The sequence below is a fragment of the Equus asinus genome, chromosome 1, assembly GCF_041296235.1.
Source record: "Equus asinus isolate D_3611 breed Donkey chromosome 1, EquAss-T2T_v2, whole genome shotgun sequence".
Lineage (NCBI taxonomy): Eukaryota > Metazoa > Chordata > Mammalia > Perissodactyla > Equidae > Equus > Equus asinus.
Window position 1 is genome coordinate 192,060,901 of NC_091790.1, and position 21,865 is coordinate 192,082,765.

Here is a 21,865-nt window from a genome sequence, read left to right on the forward strand (position 1 = left end):
CATGCATCACACACTTCCAGCATTTACTCACAGGACCCTCAACCTACGGGGCCCCTGTCTTACAGGTCACAAGTTATATTGGGACTCAAGCTAGAGAAGAACAGCACTATGAACTGCTTGGCGAAAGGGCATCTGGTCTACCCCTCTATTTCACAAACCAGGCTACCAAGATTACACAGCTTGGGGCACTAAGAATCCAGTCTTCTGACTCCAAGTTCTGCGTGCCCCCATCTCTCCCACACAGTAACTATGGGACTGCGAATATGCCTAGGGATGACCTCCACTGAACTGGTAAGGAAATAAGAACTGAATTCAGCTGCCTGATGAGGCTGTGGTTTAAAGAAGCAGGGGAAATCTTGACAAAGAACCAATCTTTCACAATTTGTGAAATCACTATTCACGGTTTACAGAAGACAATGCAAGGCATTAGGAAACCAAATAAGACGTTAGGAATGTCCCAGTTTTAAGCAGTCCACCTCATAGGTCACCTCAGGGGTAAACCTTACCCGATTCTCACTTTTGAGCTGCCCAGTTGTGCAAAACATCAGCCCCTTTACCTGGGTTTATTTCCCGGTAACTGCCTACGCCATAAGCGTCTACAATGTTCTGGAAGCCAGCTGTGAATTTATTGGTCCTGTTAAATGTGGGAGGATCTGTTTTAGATTGCACTGCTGTCATGATGGGGGCCATGGAGGAGCCACTTAGTTCCTGCAAAAAGAACATGTGACAAAAACGTAAGGCAGAGAGCCTCGGGCTGGGTGTTGGCACGTGGATCACGGTCCAGTTCCTGCCATCGCTTACTGGGTGAGCGTGGGACAATTCTTGACCTCTCTGAGACTCATGATCTCATCTGTAAAAGTTAATACTTTCGTAGTACTTATCTAATTTATCTTATAGGAGAGCTGTTAAGACAGGAGAGTTCCTCCTGTTTCTCTGGCAATTTCCATTCTCCTGCTCCTGCAAATGCTATGCCTCAGTTCTAGGCTCTCCACTCTTCCTTTCTCTCCACTTAGTCTCTCAAGAGCCATCCATTTTCCTAATTTATCCCTGTCTTCCAAATGGCCCTGACACTCTCCCAAATTTCAATTCGTTTTAAATCGCCTGATTAGGCTTTCAACTCTCACGTCTCAGCAACCCCACAAAATCCAAGAGCCTAAAACTGAACTCATCAACTTGCCCCAAAGCCAGGGCCTCCCTTGACCTCCACGCCTTGGCAGCAGTCTCCATTCTCCAGATTCCTGAAACTTCGGAATCCTCAGACTTGTCCCTTCTCCTGAGTCAATCAATCAATCAATCACCAAATCTTGCCAACTGTGCCTTTCAAATCCCTATTCTTTCCATTCCCACAGCCTCCAGCCTGGCCCTGAGTCTCACCATCTCCCTCCAGCCTCTTTCCCTTCCTTTTACCTTACACTCCAGATAGCATCATGCTTTAATAAAACAAAAGGAACCAAAAGCACTCCTTTCGTCATGTTACCCTCCTACTCAAAAATCTTCAAAGGCTTCCTATTCTCTGAAGAATGAAATCACAACTCTTAAGTCTTATAATCAAGATTTCTTTCCAATATTGACTTCATCCTCCATTCCCACCTTCTCCCCGTCTACCTCTCCATGGAAATCAGCCTACTCCACACTACCTCTCCCCTCTTCACCTACCCAAGCATTGACATTCTCCAGGCTCACTCCCCAGGAACCTTCTGGTCACTCCAAACTCCAACAGAACTTTCCACCTACACACTCAGTGGGACTTAGCACCAGCTAAATGAATGTGCATCAACCCTCCTAACAACTCCAAGAGGTAGGGATCACAAGCCACTTTACAGATGAGGAAACTAAGGTACAGAGAGATTAAGCAACTTCCCCAAGGTCACACAGCAAGTGGAGGAGTTCCTTACTCTATCGTTATACATCTTTTCATGTGTGTGACTAAGCGGGCAAGGTCTGTGGCTTCCTCCCTTTTTGCCAACATGTCCCCCAGCAGCTGACATAATGCCTGGCACAGAGTAAGTGCTTTTTGCTTATTGGCAAACGATACTCATGATAACCAGCCTTGAAGGAGTCTGACCCCTTCATGATTAAAAGATGACACCGTTCAGTTCACATCCCTACATTGGGACAAGCTCTCCCTGATGGTCGCAGACTCTTTTTCGCACTGCAGTGAAATGTTTCTAAAATGCACACTGGATCACGTCACTCCGGCATGGGCGTGCCAGGGGGTAAAACCAGACCCCTTACGCCACCACACAGTCCTTCAGGCCTCCCCCGACCTTCTTCTCATGCCTTAAACTTGCAGCTGCCTCTCTCCAGCCGCTGGCCTCCAGGGGGCCTGCCCCACACGCTCCTCCCCTCACTCTTCACCTGCTCACTGCCCTCCCTGCCAGTTCAGCTCGCACAGCACCTCCTCCAGGAAGCACCCCTGCCCTTCCCAGTCTGGGGGAAATGCTCTTTTGTAGTGCCCCCTTTGGGTAATTGTTGGACTATGATGTGGGCACATTCAAATCCTGCGTCCTGGCTATAGGCCCCTGGGCAAGTTACTTCTACTCTCCGTGCCTCAATTTCCTCATCTGTGCAAAGGGGATAAAGAGAGCTCCTAGCTCCTAGTCCAATATCCCCTCAAAGCGTCTACCTTCAGACCCGTCAGTGGGGCAGCTCTTCCTCCCACCAGCCCGAAGCTTCCCAGGACATTTAGGGAAGTCTGCTCCAAGGCCACCTGCTCCGGGGGCCTCCTCCAGCAACAGCCCTAGAACAGTGATGTAAAACCTAAAATTCCGAGTGCTGCCTTGACATCTTTGAGTCTCCCCAAGGGCCAAGCCACAAGCTCCTCTGCTCTCACCAGATATGCTGCCTACTCAGCAGGAAGGGCTCCCCACCCGGCTAGTTCTCCTACCAGCCGGACCAGGTGCACACGGAGCAGTCTTCAACCTAATGGGTTTCACTTCTCTGCCACCCCAGAAAATTATTCAAGCAAGCTATTCACATCCTCCATGGAAACCAGGGGTCACTCCGCCCTCTCATCACTCAAAGCCTGCCTTTCATGGCCCTGCTGGTTCATTCTATTCCCAAGTATAGGTCCTGAGAGGAAACTCAATGTGGCCTTCTGCGGCGTGTGGCATCCTCCTCCCCCGGGCTATGAACCTACGACTAATAAACTGTCACCAAGCTCATCTGTCCAGTGTCAGGTGTCGTGTGTTTGGCCATCTTGTACTATTTGAGGCAGAAGTTCTCTCCTTCAGCAATGGGGTGAATAGGGGATCAGAACAAGCCCACACTCCTCACCCCATCTGTCACCATCCCCTGCTTTACTTTCTGCCCACCACACATCCCTGCCTGAAGTCCTATAGTTATGGACATGCTTACTGTCCACCCCCCTTCCTAGAAAGTCTATCAGAGTGGGGCCTGGTTCTGCCAGCATAACCCTCGATCAGTTCCTGGTACACGGTGCACATCTAGAGATGAATGAAGAGAGCTGTGAGGATTAAATAAGGTACTGAAGTGCTTAGCACAGTTGCTGGCACACAGCGAGCAATCTAGTCATTGGGCTGCGATTACAGGCAGCTGATTATTGTCTTTCCAGCTAGACCGTGACCTTCATGAGGTAAAGGCTGGTACCTACAGTCATAACTAGCAGAGTGAGTGGCACATCAGTGCTCAAGACACGCTCACTGAAGAGCAAAGAAATGCTGAATATTTGTCAAACCCTGAGAAGAAAAGGAGTTTCTGATCCGTGCCCTGGCACTGGGTTAAGAACTGAAGGTACAAAGGCGAAGGAGACAGTCCTACCAACTTGGCTTGTGAAGTTCATGTGCCTTAGGGGCTGACAACCTTCGAGTGCCGGAAGGCAGGCTGCATGGCGGGACGTGACTCGTCCCCTCCCCTCTCCACCTGCCACTCACCATGCCTTGCTCTAAGGCCCTCTTGATGCGCCCGGTGTCCGCCACCGGGAACCAGATCTCAGCGATGACGCACTGCTGGGTGACGTCGATGTTGCACATGTTCAGGATATGGTAAACGGCCTTCATCTTCTGCACTTTGACGACCCAGGAGTGCCAGTTGGCAGCTGCTTCTTGCAGGAGGCGCTGACGGTGAGACTCTGTTTGTGTTATGACCTGGGCAAAACACAACACCAAGACAACAAGGCACACTTATGGAGATATCGGGCAATGTGGGAAAAATGCAGGTTCATCAGCCATAGTGGCTCTGGGCTCCTCCGCTGGCCCGCAGCTCTCATGCGACCTTTAACTCTCATGAGCAGTTTACCTGCCCTACTAGGGGTTAAAACCCTTAGGCAAAGACTATGTCTTCCTTCTAAATTCCTTAGAGTACTATTGTTACGTGTTGAATTGTGTCCCTCAGACAGATGTGTTGAAGTCCCAACCTCTGGTAACTGTGAATATGATCTTATTTGGAAATAGGGTCTTCGCAGATGTAATCAAGTTAAGATGAGGTCATAGTGGAGTAGGATGGGCCCCGATCTACTGACTGGTATCCTTATCAGAGATTTGGACATCAAGGCACCCAGGGAAGAGCACCCTATGTGATGGAGGCAGAGAGCAGAGTGATGCATCTACAAACCAAGGACACCAAGGATTGCCAACCACCGCCAGAGGCAGGAAGATGCCTTTGTCTACTCAGGCTGCTAGAATAAAATATCATAGATTGGGTGGCTTATAAACAACAGAAATTTATTTCTCACAGTTCTGGAGACTGAAAGTCTGAGATCAGGGTGCCAGCGTGGTCGGGTGAGGGCCTTCTTCCAGGTTGCAGACTTCAAATTCTATCCTCACATGGCGGAAGGGGTGAGCAAGCTCCCTGGGGCCTGTTTCATAGGGACGCTAATCCCTCTGCCCTCCCAAAAGGCCCACCTCCTAATACCGTCACCTTGGGCATTAGGTTTTCACCCTATGAATTTGGGGGGAAACAAACATTCGGATCATAGCAGAACAGGCAAGGAGAGATCCTTTCCTAGAGCCTTCCAAGGGCCCATGGCCCTGTGATACCTTGATTTCAGACTCCCAGCCTCCAGACGGTGAGAGAATATATTCCTGTTGGTTTAAGCCCCCCACTTTGTGGTCCTTTGTTATAAGCCCTAGGACACAAATGCTTAAAACACGTGGTCTCCAATAAACAAGAGAATTAACGCAGGAAGGAAGGAATGAACCATTAGGCCCACACAGAATTTGTTTAATGCAATTAGTTTTTGTTCTGCTGTTACAACAGAGTAACCCTTTCCGGTAACCTTTACGCGTGGCTGCCCAAGTCATACTCAACACAAGCAGAAGTTGAGCATAACTTCTTTTCCATTCTTCTCATGGAGTTTCCATAAAATCTAGCATGGAGTGTTTGGGGAAAAGGACTCCAAGGGTAATTTCTTCAGGGAAACACAGTCTCCTTGGCAAGTGACCAAGAGGGAACAGAAAGGATTAAAGAAATTAAACACAGATTTTTCTGGGAAGGTAAAGATGTCTGTTGGCCTGAGAGCTTTGAAACACTCACACACACTCCCCTAATTTCTAAACACACTCACTGAGGATCCAGAACGGTGCTGACCAATACAGCAGCCAAGTGCAGGTACTAAAATTTAAATTTAATTAAAATTAAATAAAAATTCAGTTCCTCAGTTGCAGTAGCCGTGTATCAAGTGTTCAAGGGTCTCATGTGGCTCATGACTATCACACTGGACTCGCAGATTATATGGCATTTCCTATATCACAGAAAGTTCTATCGGACAGCACTGATCTAGAATATTCAATGTGATGGAGGCTGACCTACTTTGAGTGATTACTTTCAAAGCTGATGGAAGAAAGTGTTCTAATCATGTAAGTGTTGAGTGCTACTCTGGGTGATGACATACTTTACAAAAGGATATGAATTTGGGGTGTGTTCACATGGTGAAACGAGATTCATTGCCTTTACAAAATTAATTGGTTGGCTCAAACAACTAGGCAATTCAGTGGAAAAAGAATTGGTCAGACTGGTTGTTCAACTTAATTGGCTAGTTAGTTGTGTCATAGCTGTGCCCTAGGCTAGGCTGGCAATAAAGGGCTCCTTTTATCAGACTGGGGTGGCCACCCGGGGGCTGACTAGGGCTGTGGTTAATTCTAAGTCCAGACAAAGCATTACTGACATGCAGAATCATCACCTCTAGCTTATTGAACACTGTTTTCTAGTTAGGAAATTTTCTGCAGCAATAGCCAGAAGAGCATAGCGAACATTCCAGCCAGCCTTCCAGCAAGAGTCCCTGGGGACAGGACTTAATGGAAATAGCAGAGATAGCCCATCTACAGCCCCCACTCAGGTCATGCGCCTGAACTCCTCACTCACGGTGATTAAATCTTCCAGCCTCATGTTGACGCCAGCCAGCATCTCTCTGCGCTCCGCCGCAGGCTCTGGGCAGGGGTATACCGTGGCTCGAAACCTGAGTTTAATGCATTCCAAAGGACACACGTGGGTCATTACTGCAAAGCATTCTGCACGTCCTCTTCTGCTAAGCCATCATTTGCTGACTTCAGTTAGATGGCCACCTTTTCCTGAAACAAGTGCCTCCTTGTCAGTCAAAATGAGTCCCAGTCAGAAGGGTTCCCAACACCTCACTCGCACTATTTGAATTGAAGCTGTGGTTTTATTATATAAATGAGCTGCATTCAAACCATGAAACCTGTGAGCTGTTTCATATATAAGATTACCAGCTTGACTTGCTCTTCTTCCCTGCAGAAATGATTAATCTCTACTGAGTAATTTCAGCTCCTAAGGGGCTGGATACAAGACAATTGTATAAAATCAGAAACTTAGCATGAGGTTTACCTACTCTTTAGCAGCTGATAAAGGGTGTGAGAAGGAATAAGCTGAAATGGTTAACATGTCTACTTTTGGGGCCGGCCTGGTGGTGTAGTAGTTAAGTTCACATCCTCCACTTCAGCAGCCCAGGGTCTATGGGCTCAGATCCCAGGTGCAGACCTACACACCGCTCATCAAACTATTCTGTGGTGGCATCCCACATACATATAGAGGAAAACTGGCACAGATGTAAGCTCAGCAACAATACTCCTCAAGTAAAAAGAGGAAGATTGACAATAGATGTTAGCTCAGGGCCGATTTTCTTCACCAAAAAAAGTCTACTTTTTTTTTGAGGAAGATTAGCCCTGAGCTAACTACTGCCAATCCCCCTCTTTTTGCTGAGGAAGACTGGCCCTGAGCTAACATCCATGCCCATCTTCCTCTACTTTATACATAGGACGCCTACCACAGCATGGCTTTTTGCCAAGCAGTGCCATGTCCGCACCGGGGATCCAAACCCGCGAACCACGGGCTGCCAAGAAGCAGAAGGTGAGAACTTAACCGCTGCACCACCAGGCTGGCCCCAAAAGACTACTTTTATCTACCTTTAAATTTTGCTCATTCAACTTCTCTCTTTTCCTCTTCTCTATTATTAAAAATCAGTTGCAGGGCCAGCCTGGTGGCACAGCGGTTAAGTGTACATGTTCTGCTTTGGTGGCCCGGGGTTAGCTGGTTCGGATCCCCAGTGCAGACATGGCACCACTCAAACCATGCTGTGGTAGGTGTCCCACGTATAAAGTAGAGGAAGATGGGCATGGATGTTAGCTCAGGGCCAGCCTTCCTCAGCAAAAAGAGGAGGATTGGCAGCAGATGTTAGCTCAGGGCTGATCTCCCTCAAAAAAAAAAAAAAAAAAATCAGTTGCATTTTTAACACTATCTTGTCAAATGTGGGAAAGTTACTCTAAAACCCTAATAAATAACCTCAAAGAAGCCCCATCCCTGTGTATTTTGCACTGCACATCTCTTTATCTAATCCTGACCCAGCTCGCTGAGGAAAGAGCCATTAACAGTCTCTCTTACCCATCACAGATCTTCTTGATTTTCTGCCTCAGCTGCTCTCCTTGGTAAAATATGATGAATATATTCTTTTTAATTTCTTCTTTCTGGAAATCAGAACAAGTAAAAATAAATTACTTTTATTTCAGGTTAGAATATAATAGAGAGAAATGTAAGGTCCTGTTTTTAGGTTTAAAAAAATTATAAATTTAAAAGTGGAAAATTTAACTTCTCCAAGTTGATCTAAGTTTACAGTTCATTATGGTTGAAGGCAAGGCCACCAAGGCAGTCTGGGGTCAGGGGGGTGGCCCTCAGAGAGGCCAGTTCAGTCTTAAAGCAACAACCCCACTATTCAATACACTCGTTGGACCACAGCTGGGCCTTCTATTCAGCTCTCAGCCCTACACTTAAGAAATGTGTTAACAAAGAAACATCCAGAAGAGGGGAGCCGGGATATTGCAAGTCTTAAAATAAAAATAGCTGACCTAATTCAGCAGTTAACTGCACACAACATCTACCTTCAGGGGTGAGTGGGTGTTTGATATTTAACAGAGGTAAAGCCGTGTCTAATGTTTGACTCATAGGTTACTCACTGTATGCCCATAAGGACACTGATTAAAATGTATTTTTAAAGTTCAAGTCTGACAATTCACAAAAAGGGGAGGATATATACTTCATAAGCATATACGAAAATGTTTTAACTTTTACTGTAAGCAAAGAATGCACTGTTTCACTTTTATTTCATTTGGGCTAAGGGGTAAAGGTAAAATTATGAAACCCATTGTTGGAAAAGTTATAACAAATCCAACACACTTGTTCCATACTACTCAGGGCATTGGAACAAGGCACGACCCCACTGAAAAGCCATTTGTCAGGACCATCAGGTGCCGTGAAAATGCCCACACCCTTTAAACCAGCAATCCTATTTCCTAGTATTCCTATCACGGAAGTCAATCAAAAGAAAATAAAAATCCTCAAGCATGAAGATGCTTATCAAAGTGTCTATATTCTGGAAAAAAATGGAAATAAAGTGTTCAAACACAGTAAATGTCACATCAATTCAATGGAAACACTAGGCATCAATTGAAAATAACATCAAAATGAATCATCTCTTTGGGAGTTGTTCTTTGGAGCAGAGGAGGGGTCTTTTAGGATTTGGGGAGCTACCTGCTTTACATTATTTCCAAAGGTTTCTTCATCCATGAAGTCCCCACCTAGTCCTTTCTGAATCTCCTAGGTTCTCCTGTCTCTTGAGCCACCAGAACCCAGAATTCATTCTGATCTCATATTATCTGTACGGTGGATCTTCAATGTCAGCAGGCTAAAGTCATCTTTTTCCAGAAGTCTACTCTATAAATACTCTCTACTGCCATGATTATTACGTGTCAAAACATGACAATGAAAAGTGATGACTCAATGTCAAATTCTAAAATAATATTTATAAAGGACAAATAGTGACAAAGGGGGAAATTTAAAATGAAGGGAAAGTGGAAAAAATGATTTCTATGTTATTACTACAACTGTCTTAAATTATACCAACCTATGGCTAAGAACTAGAGAAAAACAGCACAAGGGAACAATAAAAATAAAGACGTTAAAGTGGCGGGTGTTTGTGTTTTTCTTTTATAAGCTTCCTTCTTATTTTAAATTGCATTTAATTTAACTGTAAAGTCGTTTTCCATGAAATAAAACTTAAAATTAATTTTTAAACCTCTATTCCAGAAAAGATTATGACTCTTTTAGAAATAAGCCTAGCTTCTTGGAATTAAAAAGTGGACTTAAATACTAACTGGAAGGGTGGAGGAAGCAAAACCCTACAGAATTAACAACAACAAATGTGTGGCACTCAGTGAAGAGCCCCTCAAAATCCTTGTTCAAAGTGTGTGGTCCATTAACTAAGAGCATCATTCAGCAAGTTTGTTAAAAATACAGAATCTCAGGCCCCACCCCGGACCCAGTGAATCAGAATGTGCCTTTTAACAAGATCCCCAGGTCACTCTCAAGCCCCTGTGCACGCTGAAGCTTGAGCGCAATGACCCAAATCACTTCTTAGTTCCTTGTGATTAAGACACAGCTGCTGCCCAGTGTGGCGCTGGTGCAAATAAGTTTCTAGGAACTAGTATAGCTAAATTTCTTGGAGGAGTGAACATTTATGAGGTGTTAAAAAGAATCAGTCCCTGAATTGACCTTTCAAAGGTAAAAAAAAAAGGAAAAGAAATGAAAGGAGGAAGAAAATATATATTAGCTTCATAGAAGTAAAATATCAGTGTTTGGGAGAATTAAACCCCTCTGGTGAGGGATACAGGAAATTTAAGAGAAAGTGTTCTTCAGCCTGAGATACCCACTGTGACGGGATCCTCGAGAACCATGTCCATCTCGTTGAACTTCAAGTAGATGTTTCCTCGGCAAACGCGCCACAGCAACCTCTCAAAGGAAGCCATCCTCTCCCTGTTTATCACGCCGGCCGTGAACCTGGGCAGTCAGTAGAGGAGACATTACTGAGGCACGTGGAGTGTGGCGCAGGGAGAGGCCCCATTAGGATGTGAAGATGTGCAACCATAAGATGAAGGACCACCTCCCCCTGAGCAGGAGGCAACAACACAGCTCTACCTGGCAGGGGTCACAAGGCCACTCTGTATCCCAGCCCCGACTTCCCCAAGTCCCTTGTGACCTCGTGTTTCCTTGACATATTGAAGTTTCCTTAATCATCCCAATACTATGTATTCACTTATTTGCATTTAAAAATATGATAACCATTCATTATAGCATTGTGGCTAAAAGAAACAAATGTTCAAAATGCTCAATGATGGTCAGTATGCATTTTTACAAATAATGTACTAAGAGTGAAACACATTGATTTTTATACATCTCCATTTTACCATCATCCAGGTATCTAGATAATTTCTGACCCAAATTTTTCATATCAACCTTAAAATGGTTGCTTTCACTGATCTCTTGCTTTAAATGTACATTCATCCTGTATTACTTTCTGATCAAATATTTTCAATACATATTTTTCTTTGAATTTCAAATTTAATGCCCAGTGCCTCAAATGACAGGCCTCCAAGTATCTACTGAATGAAAAACTAGAATTCCAAAACTCACCACTTCTACCAATTCATCAATTTTACTTGGACATTCAATGAAATCCCACCATTTGGAATCACCACACATTTCGCTCACCCCACCATTTTGCTCCACCTCCCATCACCACACATTTCGATAGGCACAATCGCATCACATTACTGTTACTTGTCGATAACTTGATTGCATAACTACTCATTTCCAATTATACTTCAAACTTCAAGCTCAAAATCTATTGATCATCAAAGCAGTATTTCAAAGATAAGGAAAAAACATATACCCCATAAGCCTATTCCAAAGCCAGGGAACAGTTGAGAAAACCCATCTGAACAGTTATCCCGCGTCTTTCCCACAATGCAAACGTTGCACTTTTCAGGCTCAAGAAAGTCAATATCACCTTTAACAAGAAGGTAACACTACCTCAAACTCCACCAACCTGAAAAGGTTATTGGGTCTATTACTGTGTGCAGGCTCTATATTCATGTGACATAGTCTTTATTCCAGGGGCTATTTGTGTGTTCATTCATTCATTCACTCAAACACTCAGGGAAATCTATCACACACCAGGCATTGAGCTACAGACCAGGGACCCATCTACAAGTAACTGTCAGAACATGGAGTTGCACTAACCCCAGCTTTCCGGTCATGTATGCAGGCGTAGCTCTTAACTCCAGGAGACCCGAAGTGTCTTCAATAAAGAAATCATCAGCTAAATTGGTTTCCGTCTGAAAGTCAAAGAACCACTATTTTCACTTCAATGTTTTTAGACTACCTTAAAAGCACTCCACATCTCAAAGTTTTGTCTGTTTTCAATGAAGCTTTAATTTTTCACAAATGCTTAACAGAATTCAAAAAGTAGAGTGCTCCCTGACAGATCAAAAAGCTTCTCCAGTCTCTTCCTACGAAAGCCCCAAGTCTGCTCAAACTAACTGTGGTTTGTTCTGACTTCCACTTCTGTCCGGGCCACTGTGGATGCATACTTTTTAATGAGCACCACGACAGTCTTGCATTCAGTTCATCCAGTGCCACATTCCACCCAGAATACTCTCCCCCTCACCAACGGCCTAGCCATGGGACAGAAACAGAGTGATTTATTTATTTCCAAACCCGCTAGTTTTCAACATGGAAAATTGAGGCTCTGGGGGAAAGGGCCCTTTAATAAATGGTCCCCAAATAACGACCTCGAAGAAGTCCTGGGTTTTCTTCAGTAGATGCTTGAGTTCCGTCAGTTCTAGGAAGCTTTTCTTCAAAGCCTGGTGGTTCTGGTTGGCTTCCTGTAACTCTCCTTCCAGTTTTTCTAGAGCAGTCTATGCAGGAGGGAGAAAGAAGATAAACCAGGCAGAAAGTGCTATGACATTTACTGTATATCAACCACATTAGATAACTAAATATCAAAGAAATATTCTGTGCACCATAATGTAGCTTGCAGTTGAGAGGCCTGTTCAGTCATAAACTCAATATGATTATAGAGCTATAAGCTACATCACATTCATACTCTCTCTAGGGCTCACTCATTGAATGGGAGGGTTAGGAAACACTCTTGGGGAGGGGAAGCTGGCTTCAGGAAGAAGTCAAGGCATTTCAGCAAATCGCAAGTCTTTCTCCACTTAAAACACTATAAAGGGAAGCTAGAGTGAATTCACACTGTCCAGAGTGACTTCTCACTCTTTAGTGAGTAATTCCTTCTGCCTCAAACACATTGTAATGATCAAATATAAAAAGAGAAACCACCAGTTCTGGGTTGGGCTCTGGAGAGCCAAATACAAGCAAGAGAAAAAGGCTACCCAGAGAAGGGTGAGCACAGAGGCAAGAACACAAAAACAACCTCCCTTCCAAAATGAGCATGCAAAAAGAAGGCAGCTCGCAAAGAACTCCAATGACGAGAAAAATCACCAAGAAAATCAACAATCAAAACACAAGATCGCCCTGGGTGAAATTATGTTTATAGAATATAAACACTGAAAAAGAGTTTAAAGTTTTTAAAGAATGTTCAAAGAGATAATGAAGGCATTACTTTCACTAAAAAGAAAAATAAGAAACTATTAAACAAACGTGCTAAAATGAAAGAACAAGCAAATATAAAAAGAAAATTATTTAGAAGTCCTGGAAATGCTAAATATAGCTCTTGAAATTCAAAATTGAACAGGTGAGGATCAGCTCTCTACTGGACACAATCTGTGAATGCACTACTGAGATTTAGCAAATAATTTAAAAATATGAAAGCTCATTTCTCATCTGTCCAAATGTCCATCGACAACAGAACGAATAAAGTGTGGTATATTTAATAAAAGAAACACTATCCAACAGTGAACATGAATTAATTTCAGAAACATGAAACAATATGGTGGCTTAAAAATAAAATGATGTAAGAAAACAGCAAGTTGCAATAGAATAAACAACATGATTCCATTTATATAAAACTTTAAAATGTACAAAGCTAAACCATATGCTATCTGGAAAACTAAATATTTAATACAACGATGAAGAAACAAGAAAAAAACAAAGTCAAAATTCAGAATAGAGGTTATTTCCAAGATGAGAGGAGTCATAAGAGGAGGGTGAGGAGGGGAAGGGAGGGCTGTGGGGGGCACGCCAAGGGCCTTAAGAGCATCACTGTGTGGTCACCTTTCATCCTACACAGGGTGGTGGCACTTGGTGTTTGCTATATTGTTATTCTTTGTATCTTACACATATTTTCTAAAAATTCTACTGTATCAATTCAATATTTAATAAAAACTATTACAAATAAAGCCATATTTAAACACATTGTAGTAAAACTATAGAACAAAGATAAAACTTGAAATGCTATTAGGAGGAAAAAAAGACACAGCCCACAAAGGAATAATCATTCACCCAGCAGCAGAAGTTACCAAGAAAAATCTACTAAGTACGCATCTTGAAATGTTAAGCGTAACTATAATCTATAGCCTCCAAATGAGGAGAAGGGGGAAAAGGGTTGGATGGTATTACAGAAAGGCAAGAAAGAGGAGAAAAAGACAGAGGAAATGGTAAACCAAAAAGCCAGTAAATCAGTAATCACAATAAATGAAAATGGATTAAAGTTACATTAAAAGACAGAGATTATCATGCTAGATTTTTTCTAATTTGTTTGAGTCACTCTCACCAGAGAGAAAAACATAAACAATAAAAAAGATATCCATGCAAATGTTAGTTCTTCACCCCTCAAAAAAGCATATTAATATCAAACAAAGTGGAATATTTAACATTTTTATGATGGAAAATTTCAAACATACGTAAGTGCAGAGAACTGCATAGTGAATCTCATACACTCATCACCCAGCTTCAGTTGCAACCCATTCTCTCCCCTCTCAGAGATAATCACTACCCTGAATTTTGAACACTGACTATAGTGGCACAAAGTTGGGGAAAAATGAAATCCCCATTTTTTAACCATTTTCTCTATTCACTTAATGATTCCATTAATAATAATGCTGCCATTAAAATTATTTTGGAGAACAATGCAATATCTAAGAAATGGTTTACAATGGGATAGTAAATGCAAAAAGTAGAAAACTATAATGTATATTATGGATAGGTAATTATATAAAAATGTGGCTGGTAAGAATAAAGCCTGAAAACAGAAAAATGAAGGCAGTTTTTGCTGAGACAGTGGACTTGTGGGTAGATTTTTTTTTTCTGAATTAATATTCCCTCTAAGATTGTTACAAAGCCTCATTAGAAATTCTACAAGGCAAGGACCCCAAGCCACTTGTGTACTCTTGCCAGAAGGATTCTCCTCTCTAGGAATTTTGGAGGAACACTCAACTAACCGCCAGATCAGTCAGATCAATCAATCAATCTGTGTGATCAATGGTAAGACAGATATTACTCTCATAAGCTCACGGTGCTTTAATATCATCTTTACAATAAATAATACCCAGAAGGAAAATACTGAGGAAAGACAGTTGGCACAAATCTGATTGTCTCTTGTCTCACTAGTTATCACTACAAATGTATGAGAGCGCACAGTTTCAAAACCAACCAGTCAGCCCACACCAGACTCATTTGGATGAAGTGATTTTTTTAAGGTACTGTCTGAAACATACAACCAACTCAATTTAGAAACAAAAACCCTTGCTACCTGTTTAACAAAAGCAAGGAAGTCTCCATGCTCGTCAAGTTTCAATATAACATCAAAGAAGAGTATCCATAATTGTTTGAAAAGGCTGTTAAAATACCCCTCCCTTTTCTAACTACGGATCTGTGCAAGGTTGAATTACCTTTACATACTTCAACAAGAACAACATATCGGAACAGATTCAAAGCCTAACAGACGTGGGAAGCCAGTCTTCTATTGTCACGCATTTAAGAAATTTGCCAACAATGCCACTCTTCTCCCTAAAGTTTTTCTCTTGGAAAATACAGTTATTTTTCATTTTAAAAAAGCTAACGTGTAATGAGATATTATTGTTATTTTTAAATGAATTAATAAATTTTTTTTCAGTTTTAGTTCCTAATGCAGTAAATATCAATAAATATAACCCACATAAATAAAGCTCCTTGGGATCCTCAATAATGTTTAAGAGTATAAAGATGTCTGAACTCAAGAAGTTTGAGAACCGCTGAATCAGCGGGTAAATTATGAAAATGCATATGGCCCAGAAGCCCAATAGAAGGTCTGAGGAACTTGGAATTCATGCATCTTGGCATGGCAGGGGAAGGCTTTACAGAACAGGTGGGAATTAAACTGAGCCTGGAGGTGTGGTTAGAATTGAGAAAAGCCATGGCTGTATACACGGAAGGTACTCCAGGCTCTCTTCCTGAGGTACAGTGCGAACAACGCTTGGAACTGAGAGATGAACCTGAGGCAAGCAGAGAACAATCAAGGGACCAGCCCAAGGAGAGCGGAGGACTTGAGAGGTAGGACAGGGCTGGGCAGAGCAGGCTCTGAGGGCCGAGGTGGACCGGACATAGGTGAGAAGGGAACCACTGTGCATTCCTGAGCAGCGAAGTGGCAAGAGAAAGCAGTACCATGACAGAAATTAGGCTGGTGGTAAGAGGCAGAAGAGACTGCAATGGCTAAGAAAAAAGCTGGGAAACCTAGAAAACTATTGCCAAAACTCAGAAGTAGGATTAGGCTGAGAGCAGAAGCGAGAATGACATCCACAGTCCACAAGAACAGGTCTAGGTGTTAAGGAGGCTGCAGGAGACGACGGCGGGAGGCTGGTACTGGAAGACCAGTGATAAGATGGAAACTGGAGACGATTTTATGGAGATCCTATTCATACTAGTGAAAAGTTTTCTCCCCAGACATCCAGATTTCAATATGACAAGATCCAAAATATTTTCTAGGGGAGTTGCCAGTCTCATATCTCTGTTAGAGTATCTAGATTTCTCCTACTGATGGCTTCAAAAATTTCAAGAATTTTAAGTTACCTTGAAAGAAAAAAAAACACCCAGCAGAGATAAGGCTCGGCTCAGTGAAGCTGTAAGTCCTTCCTCCTGAGGACAAACAAATCCAATTTCGTATCAAGGTCTACAGGGCCGTCCAGGATCTGGCTCTGCCCAGCTTTCAACATTCTCTCCCACCTCCCGCCCTCCCTCCTCTCCCCACCATCTGCTCTAGAAGCTGCTAGAGGGTATGGCCATCCATATTTTATTTCTCTCTAAGGTGCCTTGCACATGGCAGGCACTCAATGTTTTATAAAAGGAAGTAGAGAAGGGAAAGAAAGGAGGAGAGTCCCACCAGCCATGAAGTCCTTGACTAACGAAAACTGCTTTAGCTGACCTCAGAAGCCAGTCTGAGGAGACGCCTGAATCTAGAGTAGTCTCAAGGCACCAGCTTTTTCCCACCAGACAGATAATTAGGAAACATCCTATTGGATCCAGCAATTCCACTTCTGGGTATTTATCTGAAGGAAACAAAATCTCTACCTCGAAAGGCTATCTGCATCCCCATGTTCATTGCAGCGTTATTTACAATGGCCAAGACATGGAAATAACCCAAGTGTCCAACAACAGAGGGATGGATAAAGAAGATGTGATTTTTGTATATATATATACACACACACACACAAATGGATATTATTCAGCCATAAAATAGAAGGAAATCCTGCCTTTTGCAACAACATGAATGGAGCTTGAGGGCATTATGCTAAGTGAGATAAGGTAGACAGAGAAAGCCAAATACTGCATGATGTCACTTATATGTGGAAACTTAAAAAAAAGAACTCATAGATACAGAGAACAGATTGCTGGTTGCCAGAGGCAGGGGGAGGTGGGGGCGAAATGGGTGAAAGTGGTCAGAAAGTATGAACTTCCAGTAATAAGACAAATAACTCCCAGGGATGTGATGTACAGCATGGAGACAATAGTTTTAAAAAAAGAAAGAGAACATCCCAGTGTGCTAGCATAAGCCCTGTTCAGTGGCACCATACAGACAAGACCGCACTCCTTGTAAGAATCTTATGCCCACAAAGGAAACCACTCCTCAAACTGGGGTGCACTTCCCCAGGGCTGTGTTGGGAGAGAAAAAGAGCTCTCTCCTGGATCAGGAGGAGTGACTCTAAGAATTGGGCAATAGGATTTTCCTGAGGGAGTAACACTGAAAAGTGGACAACTACATAAATCCGCCTCCACGCCTTCAGCAACCGGGTAAAGGATCCATGAGTGGCTCCCAGACTCCCCAGGAGACAGGCTTCGTGACTGTCCTTAGCAAAGTGGGGAAGAACCTACCTCCAGGGTAATCATTTCCCGTGGCAGAGGGGTCGGTGGGGACTTCTCAGGCAATTGAACCTCAACCTCATTTTGCATCTCATCTTCCAGAAAACCTGAGGGATGAAACCCCACCAGAGAGCCCAAGGTGACTGCGTTTTCTCATTCCTGAGAAATGAGGTCAAGCAGGGCAGGTGCCTTTTGGCCAGCTGAGCTGCCTGAATCGCCCCAGGACCTGCCAGAGCACATGGATCCCATCTCTAGCCTCCCCCACCCTGTCTCCAGGATCACCTCGTAAAGTATTACAATAGAGACCGGTTTGTTAACCTTGTTCTGCAAACCATTAACCTCCCAGGTGCCCATTCACATTCAGACAGTAAGCAGAAAACTGGCTTACGGAGGATTCTCTCCAGCGACTCACACCTTCTGACTTCATTCACAAATTTCCTTTGGAAGCTGTTCACAGCCACATTTAACTAGAGAGAGGAAAAAACCACAAGGCACACATTAGTAGCAACAGCTGCCAACATATTCCCTTTGTTTATTATTATTTTTTTTTAATGCTGGAGAACGTTGCTGGAATCATCTTAGGAATAGAGGCTCCCATGCACAAGAAAGATGAGTTACAGGCAAAACACACTTTGATGTTTACACCCAATCCCCAAATGCCTCAGCTCTGGCCTTCTTATCCTTCTAAGACAAACATCCTCCCACAGCTAGGATTTCCTTTCCTTTAGCTGTATTTGCTATCCCAATGAGCCTTGAAGTCCTCACTGGAGCCAAGAACATAACAGGACCTTGAAAACTACACAGCTCCATGCGATGCATCGCAGTCATCAACACAAATTCAGCATCCTTGGGGTGGCGACCCTCAACCCTGCCCAAAAAATGTCACTGGGGAACTGCCTCACGGCAGGTCCTGTGCTAGGGAGTAGGGACGCAAGGAACAAGACATGATCTCTCCATGCAAGAGCTTGGTTCTGACCTTGGCCTTGGCGAGGATCTTAAACTGCCCCTGGGAAACGATACCCCGACATCACACTCAAGACAGTCTAGCCTTACAATGTCACTCTAGGGAGACTGTGGATTCTAGGATACTTTGTCCTCAGACCCACTGGTCAGGAAGAATAGGTATCTGTCCTGAGAACAAGGTTTGGTAACCTACGTGCCCACTGGCTATATCCACCTGCCCATTGGCTATATCCAATGCCTTGAAGATGCTACGCAGGAAGTAAAATACAACCCATCTAACACATAGTGAGTGCATTAGTTTCAAAACATTCCTCTAGAGGAGACACGCATGGAGGAAGGGAGATCGTTTGCAAGTCACCTGCCCGATGTTATCGCAAATCTGAGCCAGAAGGACTGGAACCACTGAGTTCCGTCTATTCGAGCTCAGGGCTCTTCTCCCTGCAGTTTGTTCACTACCAAGAAATGGTATGAAAGCATTCTCCAATATCACTCCACCTTCCTCCGCAGTACTTACATCTTTGAACTGAACCAATCCAAGCTCTCCAAGCTCAGCCACACAGCAATAGGCAGCCTCCACCTGGAGGAACAGCTGTGACAGACACATCCCCTCACTTCGAAACACGGACGCCATCTTGACCCAGCCTTGGTCTGCAGGAGACAAACAGATCTGAGGTAACAGCTGTGTGGAAACCTTGGGATGGAAACTGTTTTTAGTCGAGTTAAATTAAAATCCAACAGGAAAAGGAAAGATCCAACAGGAATCTCTCCTGATTTTAAAAGTATAAACCAAAAACAAGATGGCACTTTTCACCACCCCATCAGATTGGCAAAGGATTGAAAAACATGATTAAAGACTCCCGCTGTGGAGGAAGCAGGCATTTTCATTCACTTAGCAGTTGAAGAATAAATTTATGCAGCTTTTTCAGAGAGCAACTTGTCAATATCAAATTTTATACGACTCATACTGGAGATTTCCACTGCCCCTCATCCAGATAAACTCGGAGATGCATGGGAAAATGGGTGCACAAGGGCATTTCTGATAACATTGTATCTGATAATTATAACCAGTGGATCTAACCTGGACATTCATCAACAGAGGAAGGATTAAACCGATACCACAGAGCCCTGTGCAGTCAGCAGGAATGAAATAAATCTGTATATCCTCTATATAAAAAAAGGATATTCGTCAGAATCCGTTCCCACCACAGACGCTCCAGACTGCCCTACTGCTGCCAAACCCAATTGTTTTCCCCAAAGCCTAGCCTTCCTAGAAGAAGGATCGCACCTCCAGAGGGAGCCCCTTTCACCCCATGTCACTTTATAACCTGTAGAGTATCTACTATTTGCCGGACACGGGGTCTATCCCTCCTATCTTAATCCTTCTGTTGTCCCATTTCCCCACAGGATACAGTCTAAAACCCTTGACCTGGCCAACAAAAGGCAGCATAATCCGGCCTCTCTGCCTTCCCCTCCAGCTTTATGTCTCTTCACGCTGCCTGCCAGACACTTGGGATTTCTCCCTGCGCTCCCTCCTGCCCCAGGACCTTTATCCATGCTTTCCCCTAGATTTGGAACCTCAACCTCTTCCTCCCCACCCCACATCCCCGACACCTCACATAATCCTGTCATTCCTGGGGTCTCCATGTAAGTATCCTCTTCCTCCATGAGCCTTTCCCTGTCACCACCAAACCCCAAAGAAGGAAGCCCCCTCCTCCATGCCCCCAGATAGTAACCATCTGCAACTACTCGCTTAAGGTCTGAATTGCCCGCTAGCCAGACAAATCCATGAGGTTAGACCTACGTCATCTTTTTCATCCTATCCCCAGTCTAGCTCAACCATAAAGCCGATGCTCCACGAATGTTTCCCCCTTTATAGACTAATTTTGCCTTTTGACACGCAGATGAATCCACTTTTCATACCGCCCTTTCTGAAAAAGAAGGCAATGTTTTCACAGAAAAGAGACATAAGACAGCTTCATGCAGACCGCAGGGCGCAGGGTAAGGACCTTCCTACCCCAGCTGCATCCGAGCAGGTCCCGGGCTGGGGGTCTGGAGCGGGCGCTGGGGCTCGGCTCTCCGGCGGCTTCCTTCCTCCGACCCCTGGCAGGGAGCCCCCGGGCCGCGGCGGCGGGCGGCGGGCGACGGGCGGGTGGGACCAGCCCGGCCGGGGTTCCGCAGGCGGCGACGAGCCACCTTCCCAGGCTCTGTTGTATCAACACCGGGCCCGTCGCGGACGAGGACAAACCTGCCGCGCCGGCTGGCCCTGCTCAAACCCCTTCCTCCCCCGCCCCACCTGTGCCCTCGGCCACGACCTTGGGGCCCCACCAGGAAGCAGTGACTTTCTTCTCGGAGGAAAGTACCTCACCCCCCGCGGAGTGCGGGGTTTGGGGAGGGGCCTCAGAAGGGCGCAGAGACAGCCTTCCGAGGCATCCACCCAGGGCACCCAAACACTCCCTCTTCTCATTGCACAAATGAAAGAACATTAAAAAAAGTTTTGGAAAAGAAAAAAAAAATCACACCATCCTATCAACAATTATTTTCAAAACCTCTTTACTTCCAAAGAAGAATAGACAGACAAATCCGTATAAATCTGCACTGGCTAAAATTCAGCTTCCAGGCGGCCCAGGTAAAAAGAGACAAGGCCAGACACGATATGCACCCTCATCTCCCTGAGGACCCCTGTTGTCCCCATTTATTTGGCGGAGGGGGAAGGCGCAGGGAGGTGAACCGAGTAGGCCCTTTGCTCTGGCCCAGGGGTTACTCTGCAGGACCGCCTGAGTTCACGTCCATGAGCCCCGCAGAGCTGTTTCTCCAGGTAGGGTGGGTAGATCCCCGGCATGCACCCACCTGGGGTGCCTGTGAAACGTACCCCAGAATGAAGGGTGCTTTGTTTTTTTACTTTTTATTCTGGAAAAATTAAAGCATCTGCAAAAAGGAACCCCCACGTCCAGACCACTGAGCGGTCAACACCTATTGAATTGTGCAGCCGTCCACACCCCCACCCGCTTCTGCCTGCCTCGGATTATTTTGAGGCAAATCCCTTACATCATATTCTTTCTTTCAAAATATTTTAGTATGGGGGCTGGCCCCGTGGCCGAGTGGTTATGTTCACCTGCTCTGCTGCAGGCGGCCCAGTGTTTCGCTAGTTCGAATCCTGGGCGCGGACATGGCACTGCTCATCAAACCACACTGAGGGGCGTCCCACATGCCACAACTAGAAGGACCCACAACAAAGAATATACAACTATGTACCGGGGGACTTTGGGGAGAAAAAGGGAAAACATAAAATCTTTAAAAAAGAAAA

At 44.5% G+C, this 21,865-nt stretch overlaps 1 protein-coding gene across 5 annotated transcripts in view; it reads right to left on the bottom strand.

Moving 5' to 3' along the window:
* Positions 1-21,865, bottom strand: part of ATP6V0A4 (ATPase H+ transporting V0 subunit a4) — a 73,278-nt gene that overhangs the window by 28,486 nt on the left and 22,927 nt on the right. Inside the window, exons 4-14 of one of the 5 annotated variants that reach the window (XM_070514332.1) lie at positions 20,576-20,765; positions 19,076-19,209; positions 17,987-18,065; positions 17,611-17,705; positions 12,096-12,221; positions 11,545-11,639; positions 10,176-10,302; positions 7,855-7,937; positions 6,322-6,415; positions 3,894-4,106; positions 558-708 (exon numbers count right to left, since the gene is read on the bottom strand). In XM_070514332.1, coding sequence (XP_070370433.1) covers positions 558-708; positions 3,894-4,106; positions 6,322-6,415; positions 7,855-7,937; positions 10,176-10,302; positions 11,545-11,639; positions 12,096-12,221; positions 17,611-17,705; positions 17,987-18,065; positions 19,076-19,192 — 1,180 coding nt within the window. In that variant the 5' untranslated portion in view covers positions 19,193-19,209; positions 20,576-20,765. Of the gene's footprint in view, positions 1-557; positions 709-3,893; positions 4,107-6,321; positions 6,416-7,854; positions 7,938-10,175; positions 10,303-11,544; positions 11,640-12,095; positions 12,222-17,610; positions 17,706-17,986; positions 18,066-19,075; positions 19,210-19,639; positions 19,659-20,567; positions 21,022-21,865 lie in introns of those variants that run through there. The other 4 variants (XM_044777857.2, XM_070514333.1, XM_070514343.1 and 1 more) reach the window with 4 other exon arrangements.